The sequence below is a fragment of the Castor canadensis genome, chromosome 8 (assembly GCF_047511655.1).
Source record: "Castor canadensis chromosome 8, mCasCan1.hap1v2, whole genome shotgun sequence".
Classification (NCBI taxonomy): Eukaryota; Metazoa; Chordata; class Mammalia; order Rodentia; family Castoridae; genus Castor; species Castor canadensis.
Window position 1 is genome coordinate 152096106 of NC_133393.1, and position 14606 is coordinate 152110711.

Here is a 14606-nt window from a genome sequence, read left to right on the forward strand (position 1 = left end):
GAGAGGAGTGTGAGGCTCAGAGAGGGTAGGGGCTTGCCCCAGCCCCACCTCTCACCAGGAAGACTATCTAGATCTTCTGTCTCTTCGTCCAGGGGCCCCTCCTGGTCATCATCGCATCTTCACCCTGATCAGAACTCCTCCTAGGGCGGAGGAGCTTCATCCATTCTGTTATTACTCTTTCCTGAGTGTCCACGAGGCATAGTGATGAGGACCAAGGGAGGGGTCACAAAAGCCCACGCAGTCCCTGCCCTGTGGACGGTCACAGCCATCCACACAGGGACAAAAGAAGTACTTCAATGAGACACTGGAGGCACTCAGTGTCCACACCTGTACTGGGAGTCCATGCCCATTTCACAGCCCAGCACCACTAAAAAAAGCTGCAGTGTATTCGTATTCCACAGCAGGAGTCCACAGACGTTTTCTGTACAGGGCCAGGTAGTAAATATTACAGACTTTGTGGACCATGTTATCCTGTATCCCCAATTACTCAGTTCTGCCATCCGGCATGGCAGATGCCATAGATGGTCTGTGAACAAAAAGGCAAGCTGTGTTCCAAAAAAACTGTATTTACGCCAGGCATTTGTGGCCCATGCCTGTAATCCTAGCTACTCAGGAGGCAGATCATCAGGAGGATCTCGGTTCAAGGCCAGCAGGGACAAAAAGTGAGACCCTATCTCAAAAAGAACCAACACACACACACACACACACACACACACAGAAAGGGCTGATGGAGTGGCTCAAGTGGTAAAGACTGTCTGCATGACAAGCATGACTCAGTACTATCAAAACCAAAAACACACACACACAAAACCCTGTATTTATGGACATGAGAATTTGAATTTCATATAATTTTTCACATTCCAAAATATTTTTCTTCTGGTTTTTCCAACCATTTAAAAGAAACAATTCCTAACTCACAAGCCATACAAAAGAGGTAGAGGACTGAATTTAGCCCTCAGACCTTGGTTTGCTCCCCTTGCCCCATAGGAATGAAAATGTCTCCAGCCGCACCGTCAGGTGGCTGTGCCTAAGGGCTGCAAGCGAGACTCAAGTGATAGAAAGCCTGCCTAGCAGGTGCTAGGCTCTGAGTTCAAATCCCAGTTCCCCTCTTCCAAAAAAAAGTGAATCTACCTTAAAAAACATAATATTGAATGAAAAGAACACATACAGTAACATTCCCATTATACAAAGCTCAAAACAGGGCGAAGCAGGCTGGGGGTGATCGAGTACCTGCCTACCATGCAGGAGGCTGGGTTCCATCCCCAGCACTATGGAAAAAAAAAAATACACAAAAACCCCAAGCAAGCTAGTCTATATGGTTTAGTGATGTGTCCTAAATGATAAGACCGTGAAGAAATAGGTCCATGTTTACTCACCACCCCCATGTCCACTCTCATTCACAAGAGAGCTGGACCTGTGAAGGGAGAGAGGGTATCTTTGGAGGAATGTTCTGGAATGAGCAAGAACATTCTCTTTCTTGACCTGCATAGTAGTCATGCAGGACTTTTGTTTTGTAGTACTTATTATTCAACACTGTGCTTTTCTTTTCTGTATGTGTATTACATTTCACAATTACAAAGAAGCAGCAATGAGGAGAGAGCCTATTGGGACGGGCGTCTGAATCCTCACCTGACAGGCATTTACAATCTTCCGGAAATGGTTTCATATCTCACTGCTCTGCAAGAGTCTCTCCTCTCCACTCACACAGAACCTCCACCGTTCCTCCCCAGGCTCTGCCTTCTGGCCTCAGCCTTTATTCACCTGTACCTGCCACCCACCCTCCTGCTCGGTCCTATCTTCCATCCAGGCCCCCTCCGGCAGGCCCAGCTCCATCTCCCCAGAGCACTGCCTCTCCACCCCCTGCCTCTGCCTCCCAAGCTCTTCATTGGGATTAACAAAGATGAAAAGCAGAGACCAATGGTGACAGAGGCTGGACAGGCAGGAAAAAGGAGGCGGAAAGCCCTGGTCTGGAAAAGGCAGAGCATCTGCACATCTTTTGGATAGCAAAGGGAGCATGACGCCTGAGGCCAGAGAAAACCCCCTGCAGCAAACTCTTAGGTGAATGCTTCCTGGGGTCCTGTTCTCCCCACCAAATCTCATGGTTTCCCCCAATCTGAGAGTGGGGATTGAGGCAAGAGGATCTTGAGTTCAATCCAGCCTGGGCTCCATATAGCAAAGCCCTGTCTCGAGAAAAGGAGAAGGGTGGGGGGCAGGCACTGAATTCAGATCTGCCTGGCCCCAAAGTCCTTGGGGGGTACCTCAGGCCAGGTGGAGGAGCACACGAGCAAAATCCAAATCTTGGGCTCAGGTGATTCACCCCTGGGGGAAGTAGCTGCAATGACACCATGGTGGCTTTGAAGAAAGCAGAGTTGGCAAAGGGCTTAACTCACAAGCAGGATGAGGAGGAAGGGAAGGGCTGCAAGCTAAGAGGTTGTGCCAATGCCAGGCCAGGGTGTGCTGGGGACACTGCACATGAGCCTGTGGGCTACCAAGGTATCTCCTGTTTCAGTTGGCTCTGCCAAGCTAGCAGGCAGCTAACACTTTCTTGGCACTAACGATTTGCCAGGCTCTCTGCCCCTAGGTGTCCTAGGCAGGCTGAACATTGTAACATACCCATTTGACAGACGAGGCAGTTGAAATGCAGGGATGTTAAGTAACCTCCCCAGGATCTAGGGGTGAGAGGCAGAGCTTAGACCGGAACTCGGCTGGACGACCCTGGGCTGCACTCCTAACCCCGCCTCCTATGGCTGTCCAGGGAAACAGGTGGACTCTGTGAGACTGGACCTCTGTGAGGATGCTGTCCGTGCCCACTGTGAGGGACGCAGGCTGGGTCTCCACCAGCAGGTGCTCCGCTGCTGTCTGCGCCAGATTGTAGGTTGCAGTTTGGGATTGTAGGATGTGGGGGACATAGGATTCCTCAAAGCCTATGCCAGGTGTGGTGGTGCACGCCTGAAATTCCAACACTCAGGAGGCTCGGGCAGGAGGCTCACAATTCCAGGTCAGCCTGTGCTACATAGTGAGACCCTGCCTCAAAATAAAAGACCCCCAACACCTGAGACAGGAACATGGGGGAGAGGCAGGACACGGCAGATAGATGAGAGGGCTGCAGGGACAGGACCAAAGCAAAGATGGGTTGTGCGCTGCTGCTGTGGGCTCCAGGAGACTTGCAAGGTGATTTCCCCTCTTGTAAAAGAGCAGGAAGGGTTTCTCTTTGGCATAGCATTTGTTGCAACACAGGGGAAAAAATCTGTTTCTGTTTGCAATTCACCCTGTTACAAAAGAGCTTTTCTGTAGCAGCGGCTGCTCCAGCTGGCCATGCAGTCTCTTCTGCTCAGTGGTGGGAGGCAGGACCACACAGAGAAATGATGGGAATTTAGGGGAAATTAGGTTAAAGTGACTAAGCAGGAGTTCAAACACACTGTCACCAACAAGCTGCATTCTGGCACTCTGGGCATCTTTATCCAGGTCTGCCTGGGTTGGGGACAGACAATGTGGAGTGCACAGGATTAAAGAAAGCAGATCACCAGCGCCTGGGCAGCAGCCTGACATAGAGGCTACACAGGTTGGCTCTCACCTCACCAGTAGAAAATTTTTCTGTGAAGAATGTTTTTTGCAAAGAAAGGCACGAGGAGTCCCAGAGTCCCCTAGCCAGGATCCTGGCTAAGGCTAAGTCTGACCTGGTCTGAGCCTGATCGCCACTCTCAGGCTTGACCTCTGGCAAGTAATGGGCCTCCTTGGGCCTCCATTTCTCCACCCTTGAAATAATGCTGATGAAGACAATAGGTACCCCAGGGGTGCTGTGAGGGTGTACAGTGGTGCCAGATTAAGAGTTCAATAAAGGCTAATTTGTGATCATCAGAATAATTGTTTATAATATAAAGAAAGTGGGGGTGGCACAGAATGGGGCAGGAGCAGCTCCTCGAGGTCTTATAAAAGTTGAAGTGGATGAAAGGAAAAGCACCTGACCTCCACAGTGGGGTGGCAAATAGTCAGCAACAGAGCCCAATGAAGAAGGGACAGAGAGGATCCGGCAGAATTACCCAGTGCCGCCATAAGTGGCTGAGTCTGAGGGACCATAGCACTGGCTGTCCTGGAGAGGGAGCCTCCTGGGTGTTCCCTGGCCTGGATAAACTCGCCCCAAGGCCACCCACCCCACAGCCTGGTTTGGATAAAAGACACCTAGCTTCTGAGGGAGCCTGGGATCAGGGAAGGGTACCAGCGTTGGCCCTGGGGAGTCACACTCCTATTAAGAGTTCCTTGACCTCAGGTTGTATTTCAGGAAGTGGGAGGTGTCACTGTCTCTGATGGCAGTAACAGTTCTGTGCTCCAGGGTGCACAGAACTGTGTCACCCCTTTCCTCCCTGGCAGCAACAATACCCAGGCCTGCTCTGACACTTGCCGGGTTCAACACCATAGCTCTACCACAGCAGTCACACGAAATTCCCTGGGCAGTGAGCTGTCCTTCCCCGTGAACCTTGTGCCCAACCTTGTCACACAACACCTGCCCTCCTTGTTTAAGGGCCAGGGGGCCAGGGGGCTAGGAGGTGGTTGTTAACACAGCAGCAAAAACAGCACGGTTCCCCGCCCCTTCAAAAGCCACCTTGGCAAGGTATTAGCTAAACACCTTCTTGGTCCCTGAAGACCTACCCTGTGAAGTCTGCAGTGTTCAAACGGTACGCAGCAAATCCCTGGAGACAGGTCCCGGGAATCAGCTGCATGGCCGGATGAAAGCCCCTCTGATGTGCACGAGTGACAGTACGTGAGGAGGAGACAGACGTACCTGCCAGCTGCAGAGTCCATGGCACCAGGAGCAAACAGAGTAGCTGGGAGGCCCTGAGGCGGCTGGGAGGGCTCAGGGGGCCTGCCTGGGCCCAACACCATGGAAGCCAGCTCTCCATCTGGTCTCCTTGTCCGGGACACTCAGTTAATGTCCCTCCTTCCTCTTTAGCTCCCAAAAGGGGACAGCCCACACCGTAGCCACAGTTCCTTTTTGTGTCCCCATAAACTCCTCCCTGGTCACCATTTTGCTTCCTCAACGCTGCCCTTGGTATCCTCCTCTTCAAAGCCTCCAATGTCCCTCTCAAATAGTGAGAACAGCTCCAGTGGGGGTGGATAGGACTTGTCCAGGCCACAGGGAGGGTAAGAGGGAAAGATGGAGACCCAGGCCTCTCCCACCCCCTTGTGGGTGCTTCCAGTGGAGCCCTATTCAGGAGACAGCGGTGGCCGTGCAGAGGCTGGCATGAGGTTTCCAGGAGTTCAGTCAGGTTTGGGGTTAGCTCACTTCTGAAATGCTGTTAAAATGACCTACAACCACATCCGCACACACTTCCCCTCTGAAATGTTCCAGAAATTCCTTGAAAATGTGTTCTGAGCAGTTGGCTTTTTTGGTGGGGGTGGGAGCCACTGGAGTGTAGAGGAAAGGAGAGGGGAGGGGTGGAGGTGGGGCCAGGCTGTGAAGGTGAAGGGCAGGAGCCACATGTCCCCAGCCCCAGAGAGAGCCCAACACCTTCTAAGGCTAGGAGGCATCACCGTCCAGGGAGGGCCACCTCTTAAACCACCTCAAATATCACTCCTCCCTGTGACTTCCCTAAACCTCAGTTCACCCCATCCCCCCACCATGGGACACACGAACTGCTTCCCCTTTGGGCTCCACATCACAGCTCATGTCCTCCCTCCTACCAGGCTCTAGCCCAGGGACAGTAATTGTCTGGGAGGATCCACCCTTGACCTTCTGAGCCCAGCACTGGGTTGGATGGGGTAGGACTGCTGTCTGCCTGTGTCCTAAGCAGCACGGGTGAGTGGGCATGGGGAGGACATGGCACACGGCGGGATGGGGGTGGGGGGATGGTGGCCGAGCTCCTCACATGCTGAGCACTTCCCTCCTTTCTCATTAGTGCCACCAACCCCTAGCCCAACTGCACAAAGGAGAAACTACGAGTGAAGTACCTTGCCCAAGACCAGAAGGCCTGGCTGCCTGATGCCTGAGCTTTCTCGCCACCCCTGCTGCCTCTGCAGACAAGGCTGGGCGCACTGGCTGCAGCCCAGGGATGTCACAGTGGGGGCCCGTTTTAGTGCTTTGCCCAAATGCTTTCCCTCATCCACTTTGCACATGAACAATGAAAGCCAGAAGGTGTTTTCCTCCCATGCCAGGAGTGTGGCGACCGACAAGCAGGAACAGGACCCCCACCAGGTGAGGAAGACTTATGAACACAGGCGTTGCAGTGCACGGGGTGGGCCGGGACCCCAGCGGTATCGACTGTTGATCCATCACAGTGATACATGATCGCGGATGTCACAGCGAGACACTGATAATCTGCTTCATGCCGCTCCCCAGCTCCTGGGGGGAGCAGGTTGTCTAAGCACCTCGGTGCCATGGTGATAGACGTCACGTTAATGCCTCTGTGCACAGAGGGAGCATTTTAAAGGCATCGGTCTGTGCCTCTGAGTCTCACTACAGCTTGGCACCGAGAGGCTGTCAAGTGCCTCGGTGCAAGGAGCACTGAGGTCTGTTCCTCCGACACTGGCACTGTCCCTGCACTTACCCAGGTGCCAGCTCACTGCTCCTGACTGCCTGTGCCTCCCAGGCAGATGACCCAGATCCCCTCACTGTGCATTGAGTTCAGTTCTGTACTAGGCTCCCGGGGAGCTGGGCTTCCTAGGAGCCTAGATCCAAGCCTGCTCCATACCTAGCAAGCCAGGTTGCTCGCTCTCTTGCCTCCTGTGGCTCTTCACATCGGATGGCTTTGTGCGGGGCGCAGGGAGTTGCATGAATGGTCGGATGACCGTGAGATGAGGTCAAAGCGCCTTCCTCCGGGGCTTGTTGTGAGGTAGCTGCTCCCTTTGTGCTGGTATGAAGGGGGCTCTTGGTTGGCCTCAGTGGGACTCCTGGGCTCCAGGTGGGGTGGGATGAGGCCCATGCCCCACACCACGGGCTCTGGGGCTACAAAGCACAGCTGTGACTGCAAAAGGGGAGACTGAGGTCCTGGGTCATTGTTGGGCAGTCACACAGCCTCCTGGGGAGAAATAGAGCATGCCTGGAGAAGGAGCCCTGCTGACCTAGGCTGCACTGGCAGGACCCGGAGGTCTCAATTGGCCTCGGAGACCAGATGAAAGAAACTCACTGTTGGCCCAACTTTTCACCTCCTCTCATCCAAGAGGCCGCCAAGCAGTGGACTAGCTGGGCTGGGTTCCATCGGCTTTTCCTCCCCTGTGCCTGGGCAGGACCTTTGAATAAAGGCCCGAAAGGCAGAAGGAGGAGCAGGCAGCTGCAGCATCTCAGCCTTCTGGCCAGGCCTTCAAGGCTGTTTGCAGGTGAGGTCACGGCGGGGCGTGGAGGCAGCACCTCCCAGCCACTGGCTCGCATGCATCATCATCTGTCCTGCCACCCCTCAATCCGTCCTTCAAATCGTGCTGAGTGCCTGCTCTGTCCAGGCACTGACTTCCCAGAAGGAGGCAAAAGGAAAAGGCCCCAGCTTCGAGGCACAGGGGATAAGGTAAACTCTAACCTTACCTCCATGGCAGAAGAGCATGCAGAACAAAGAGGGGTGGCAGGGAAGGGGTGAATTATCCAGGGTGAAGAAAGAAAGGGGTACCCAGGAGGCCTCCATGGCGGAGGTTCATCCCTGAAGGAAGAGGAAGAAGTGGAGTGGGGAACCGGAGAACACAGGTATTCCCTGCTGTCCCCAGGAGCCTCCTCTGCACTAAGACTGAAGATTTCCAATCAGGACTGCAATTGCTGGCCTCCATGTTCAGTTTCATTCCATGAACATTTATTAAGTTCCTTCTGTGTACCAGACAGTGGAGATACAAAAATGGAAGTTATAATTTTGTCCTTGGATCATTTCTGGCTCTAAAGGGAAACACACCCTGGACACGTTTTCCAGAAGCCCAAGTGAGGTAGCAGGGGCCTCCAGCCAGGCCTGTGCCTCTGAGGTCACTCTCCAGGCTGCACTAGGGGCCACAGCAGGTGTGTGGAAAGCAGCAGTATATAGGAAGGGGACCCTCTGCCCCAGGTTCTTCCAAAGTCTCCATAGCTCCAGGAGGAGCCAACCAGCAGGAGGGACCCCCTCAGAGTAACCCTGGTGGCTGAGACAAAGAGCCATCCATTCCTGGGATCCCGGGGACACTTCCTCTTTTCTGGTCCTTCTAGGAGCCCCAGGTTTGCATTCAGGGTCCCTCTTCTTGCCCCACGTGGCAGTCCTGCAGTTGGGTGGCACTGGCCTCCACTGAGGTGAGTACCAGAACACTGGGCTTAATGTGACCCTTCACCAGCACAAGGCAAGGTGAGAACTGGCTGGACTTAGGAAGGACACCTATTTAAATGTGGGCTGAGCCGACCCTCAATGGACCACTTCCTGTCTTGGTTGGGGTGAGCTCTCTGTCACTGGAGGCATCACCTTGTGCCTGTGGGAGGTTCCTGCCCTGACAGCATGCTGGCCTGGCCCAAATCCAAAGCCCTGCTCAGTTCAGGCTGCCCTGTATTTTTGGCTGTATCTTAGGCGTTCATTTCACATCAGACATGGTTCTAAAGGTTTTTCATGTACCAACTACTTCCGTCCTCATAGAAAGCCCTTGTGGGAAATTTTATCAATGCCCCTGATTTACAGATGAAGAAACCTACGTTCAGAGAGCACAAGTCATTTGCCCAAAGCCACACAGCAAGGAAGTGGTGGGACAAAGACTTGGGCTCCGGAGGCTGCTCTTTGACCACTGTGTGCTCCTGCAGTCCACCTGATTTTCCAATTAGGGCTGCTAGCATGACCTCATTTTACAGACAATGACGGAGAAAAAGAGAGAAAAAAGTGAGCTGCTCCGGTTGCAAAGGGTACCAGAGTGCAGCTTTTCCCTTTGTGTGCATGCCCACAGTTAGACAAGCCTTTCCCTGGTAGCTCAGGGGGAAGCAGCAAGGAGCTGGTGCCCCCGCCCCCACCCTGCCACACTAAAGGGAATCCTGAAGATCTGGAAATCACAAGAAACAAAGGCAGCACCCTTGTCACGTTTCCCAGGTGCCTTATGGGCCCATTGGACAACGGTGCCCCTGGGAGAGACAAGTGCTGAGGTCTCTTCAGCTGGAGACAAGGCTGGCGGTCTCGGGGAACAGGTGTCAGAGCCACCAAGTCCTGCACTTGAGCCACCTGGCTCCCTTTCTGGACACTCAGGACAACCTTGGGAGTGTTCTGTACCGATGGCGCCACCTTGTGGCTGATATGAAAACGCCCTCACGGGAGATCTGAGTCCCCGCTTCCCCACTCTAGGGGCCCTAGTCAGGAAGCCACCATCCTGTGAAGTAGGACAGGGCTGTGGAACAGGGTGGGTACAAGCAGGACCAGAAGGTGCTGGGGACGCTGTGGGAAGAGGGCGCAAGGCGTGAGGCTGCAGGACTCCCACACGCCTATGATCTCTCTCTAACGCCCTTTTCTGCTGGGAGCACGTTCTTTGTGACCTCCTCTAGGGGCGCCTCCTTCCCAGCCGGCTATTGGTCACCAGGCAAACCAGTCCCATTCTTTCTAGGCACAACTGGGGACTTTCCAGGCAGGCAGGGCTCCCCAGGGTGGGCTCAACCAATTAAGGAAGCAATTAATCTCCCCTGAGGTGAATTCATGCTTTGACACCCACGGTCCTCTGGTTCTGTGGGGCCCGTGGGCAGAGGCTGCACACACATGTGTGCATGTGTGTGTGTGTGTGTGTGTGTGTGTGTGTGTGTGTGTGTGTGATTCCAGCTCAGAGATTCCACTCCACCAGGTTTTGCGTGGGCAGACATGTAAATCTGCATTTTAACAGAACCTGGCCTTCTCGCTTTGGTTTTCTGCCAAAACACCAGAAATCTGTGGCAGGTGTGGCCCTCCATCTCCTCTACCTCGCCTCCTCCCTGGGAAGGTCTAGTGGGTGTCCAGCACAGTTTTCATCCCAACCTTGTCCCCCAGCCTCTCTGGCCTTTTGTCAGTGACTTGGAGGTGAAAAGTTGAAGAGACAGGGGACGCACTTGACAAGAATAAGGTGTTGACAGAAAAGCAGGGGTCCTGCCTTAGTCTTTAACCAGCCTGTCCCCTGTGCAGTTCCCTTCATGGACTGGGGGGAGTCTTCCAGAACAATGAGAGTCCAGCCAGGGGAGGTGACAACCCCAGAAAAGGTGGTGTTTTAGATGAGGGTGATAGGTCTGGAAAGGTGGCAGGGGCACTTGCAGGATGGGTAGGACTAGAGGAGGGACGGGAAAGGAGAGTCTTGGGACAACTGAAGACTGTCTTGGAGCTGGCCCCTACTGGGTTCAGAGATGGGATGCAGGGACCCAGGCAGCAGCAGGGGGTTCTCTGGGGACCCCCTCCCCCAACTCAGCCTCCTTCCTCAGGAAAGCACTGCCCTCCTCTCCTACCCTGCCCTCCCCTCTCCTGTCTACCTCCTACTTTCTATTTCGTTATACCGTGGCTAAGCCAGCTCTCCTCCAACCCTCCACCCCCAGACAGGGGAGAGCAATGGGCATAGCTGTGCAGACCTGGGTCAAAGTCAGAAAGCCTTAGAAAGAACTTGGGCTAGCTCCTCTACTTCAATGATCTGCTAGGAACTTTGGGTCATTCATTCATTCAACAAACTCTCCAGAACATTGCTCTGGGCTAGACACTGTCCTGGGTGCTCATCATAGAGGGTAGAGCCTGATGCCCACTCACTTAAGTCACAACCCACTGTGAACCCCTGGGACAGGGAACAGCTCAGAGGAGGCCCAGTCTGCCACCAAGCCATTGCAAAGGCCAAGACATTCATGAAGACACCCTTCAGAAGCTCTCAGGAAACTGGGCATGGTAGCACACATCTGTAATCCTATCACTTAAGAAGTTGGAGCAGGAAGAGTGTGAGTTGGAAGCCAGTTTGGGCTACATAGCAAGTTCAAGTCCAGCCTGGACTACATAGCAAGCCCCTGTCTCTCTCTCAAAAAAATAAAAATAAGTAGAAGCTACCAGAAGCTAGCATGCAGGCTGCGGTATCTGGTCCAGGCTGACAGGCTGAGGCTGGAGGGAGCCCAGGGAAGAGAGACTCGGAAGATTGCTCCTGCTCTGAGCTTTCTCTGGTGAAAACTAAGTCCTCTCCAGCACCCACAGTCAGATGAATAAAACCATTTATCGTTTCTGTTCAAAAATTACTGGTGTTGCAACCAAGTATCGATTTCTGTTTCATTTCAAGAACTGCACTTGGAGTTCAGTGGCTTCTGGATGTTCTGAGCAGTCCAGCCCCATCTATGACACGTTTCTCAGTGGAAAGGCTTTCGCAGAACACCACTCACTCAGAAGCCGGGAGCTTCTCATGCTCAGTGATGGAAAATCCGTTTTGTACAAAACACCCCTCACCTCTGAGGCAATGCAGTGGTCTCTCTAGGACCAGACATCTCGGAGGGATGCACTGACCGACAGAGCCAGTTTGCTGGAAGACAAAAAAGAGGCAGCAAAGCAGGTCAGAGCCATGGAAGCCTCACTCAGTGAAAGCCTTGCCCCGGCAACCCCTCATCCACAGGGCAAAAGGAAAGATTTCAGACTTCCTTCATTAGACTTGGTGACAGGATTCATAGCAGCAGAGTGCCTGGGAGGACACTCACCTGAGACACTGCTTTCCTGTGGCTTCCCTGTCGTTTCTCTCAACAACACCTGTTGGCCTCCACGTTAGCATCTTCAGGAAGGTGACATGTGCATAGAATGCGGCCAGCACAGAGGGATGGGGACTCAGGTACTCGCCAGATGCAGCTGGCCTAAGAGAGGGCAGGAGGCCCTTTGCTCAGCCCAGGGTGTGGAGCCAGGCCGGGTCCCCTCTCTCTTTACCTGAAGTTGTCCTGCCTCCTGTGCTCCAGGCCACCTTCTGAGGGCAAGGGTGGGATGGGGAAGACGTGGTGCAAGGAGGGAAGGGAAAGGCATTCCTGCCAGATGTTGGGTGTGCGTCCAGCCTCTCGGACACCCTGCAAAGCAGGTGGTATTGCACTGAGGCTGAGAAGGGAAGTTGCTTTTCTAAGCTACACGGCAAGGGAGCGGGGAGCTGGAGTCAATCCAGTTCCACTTCAGTTGACTCGCAAGCACTGCCCTGTGATGACCTTTGGGGTGTCTGCCCTCCCTGGCTAACGGGAGCCCCTCACCTGCTCTCCCCTTTTCTCAGGTGATGACACCTCCAGCTTTACAGGTGCTCAGACCCAAGCACCTGATCACGCATTGAATGAGTGAAGGAATGAGTGGAGTCCCTGTGGGGAGCCCTCCCCCTTGACACAGAAGGAGACGGGGCACCTCAGGGAATTCTATAGCAGATAAATCAGCCTTTAGTCACGAACCTGAGGAAAATGGATATAGGGATCCAGAATTTGGCCCTACACAGGAAAGAGCTGGTCAGTCTAGGCTGACTGAGCAGTGGGACAGACGCCTCAGATCTGCCTTCTCCCTTGGGTTCCATTCCTCAGGTGCTGAGGGGAGCCCCATGGCACTCAGGCTAAAAGTCCAGAACCTCAGGGAAAAAAAGAGACCCTGCCCTGGCCTTTCTCCCGCCCTCCCTGCAGGTCCTGGCTTCCCATGTCTTTCATGCTAGACACAAGTGCTGCAGCTGAGGGGGCAGGCCAAAGGGCAGGAGGTGGAGGGCTGGGCAGCATGGGCAGACTCGTGGATGGAGGAGGTTCCTGGGTCACCACCTCTCCTCGCTTGGTCCCAGCCCACCTCCTCCTGGTTCTGGGACCCCTCAGGACTTGGTTCCTCCCCCACTTTTTCTCCAGCTTACTGCCTACCCCTTCCCCCTTTCTGCTTGTATTCCACCAGGGATGGGAAGCTCTGCACCCCCTGGTGGCCTGTGTACTGGATGCACAGGTCTTGTCCCTGGATCTTTAACCCCCAGGCCCTCTCCCAAGAGCACCAAGCAGCTCTCCATCCTTCCTGAGGGGAAGAGAGGGGGTCTGACACCCTCTACTCCCAGCATCCCTTTCTTTAGGCTGAGACATCCCCAGACCCTTCTACACAGAGGGTCCTCCTGTCTGCACTCCCTGGTGCCCAGCTTGGGTCTGTCCAGGACAGACACCAGTGGAACCATGGTCCCCTCCCTCATTCTGCACAGATGCCTCCCTGGAGTGCTTTCAGGTTTTCCTTTTCCTCCCAGCTAGGGTTGGCACCAAGCAGCTGAGTAGATGCCCTGTGGGGCCCCTTCCCTGCCCCGGAAGACTTCCTTCCCTCTGGGGACTTGGGTGGTCTTTGATGGTAGCCTGTGATACCCACAGGTTCCCACATGATAAGGCCCTTCCTTGTCATGCCCAGGAGAGACCCACTCAGGGTCTTCTAGAGAGAGAATAAAAAGTCTGACCAAGTGACGTTTGTGTAGGAGCAGTAAGGATTTAGAACTCAGGGCAGCTCAGGGTTTCTCATGGGAGGACGAACTTTGAACGCCCTTAGGATGGATCCTACCTGGTTTCCCAGCTCTGCTCTGATGTTTTGGGTGCAGGAGCCCATTGTGGGTTTTATGTTATCTTTGTTGGTGACTGCATTCTGTGCCAAATCAGCAAGACATTTAAGTCCTTTTCCCTTTGCCCATTGGACTCATTCTTCTCCATTCATTGGTAGGAGTGTCCCCGGAAGCCATCTGTGCCCATGGACAGCCAGCAATAACTGAATGCACATGGATGTCACTTTGAGCCACATAAAAGATCCCATAATCCCAGGCTAAAAGCATCCCCAAATCAACTTACCCCCAAAATATGCATGGCCAGTCCAACACCATCCAGCTGGACAGGCGAGTGGGAAGAGGGACAATCCGAGTAGAATGAGACTTAACCAGCTGAGACTCAAGAGTGTCACATTTTGAAAAATGTACAAAAACACATGACCATATGAACACATTACAATTCAGCAGCAAAAAAAAGAGAACAAACTTATTTTTACTGAATGGCATTGACTTAGCAGGCACATAAAAGCAGGTAGAGCCTGGGGACCATTTCAGAAAAGGTGCCCCCAAAGGATGCAGCCACCAAACTCCTGCTATTTCTTATCTCATTCAGGACACCCAGACTCCTAAACAGCCCTTCCAGGTGGCAGTGACAACTGCCTTTAGGCACCTGAGTCTCAACCTGAGTCCTGGAGGCAGGAAGTCTGGGCTCAAGGCCCCACCCTGCCACTTTCTGTGGGACCTTAGGCAGGAGGTCCTGGTCACCTGACATCCTTTTCTCATTGGTAAGGAGGGAATCATTGATATTCCCTACCTCAGAAGTGTCTTGTGAACTCTAAGAGGTCACTGGTTGCATGGGGTTATTCTCTCTGACAAGATGGCCAGATTCTGTTCGGGCAGATCTGTCACTTAGGGGTCTGCTGTGGTGGCCCTGGAGCTCACCTATTTCCCAGACAGGGACAAAAGTCGGTATTTCTGAGCCTAACTGTAAACAGGCTTGTGGCTTACCAGGAAGCAGGGCTCCAGAATCTGTGACACTCTGGCCCCAGCCTGCCCCTGCATCCTTTGGTGTCTGTATGTCTGGCCAGTACCTCAGCAACTGGACTCAAAGAGAAACTGAGAGGCCTCCCTCTCAGGCCTGGTGGATACCTAAAGACTCCTCCTCCCACTGTGGAGAACTCCAGCCCGCACTTTGCCTCCAACTCAATCCGCCTCCTCTT

The 14606-nt window shown here is 53.6% G+C and overlaps 1 protein-coding gene across 1 annotated transcript in view; it reads right to left on the reverse strand.

Annotated features, from left to right (window-relative positions):
• Window positions 1-4970, reverse strand: part of Nfam1 (NFAT activating protein with ITAM motif 1) — a 30602-nt gene extending 25632 nt beyond the window's left edge. The window contains exon 1 of the mRNA XM_020168196.2: window positions 4781-4970. Within this exon, the coding sequence (XP_020023785.2) occupies window positions 4781-4898 (118 nt within the window). The 5' untranslated portion in view covers window positions 4899-4970. The remainder of the gene's footprint in view (window positions 1-4780) is intronic.
• Between the last annotated feature and the right edge of the window lie 9636 nt (window positions 4971-14606).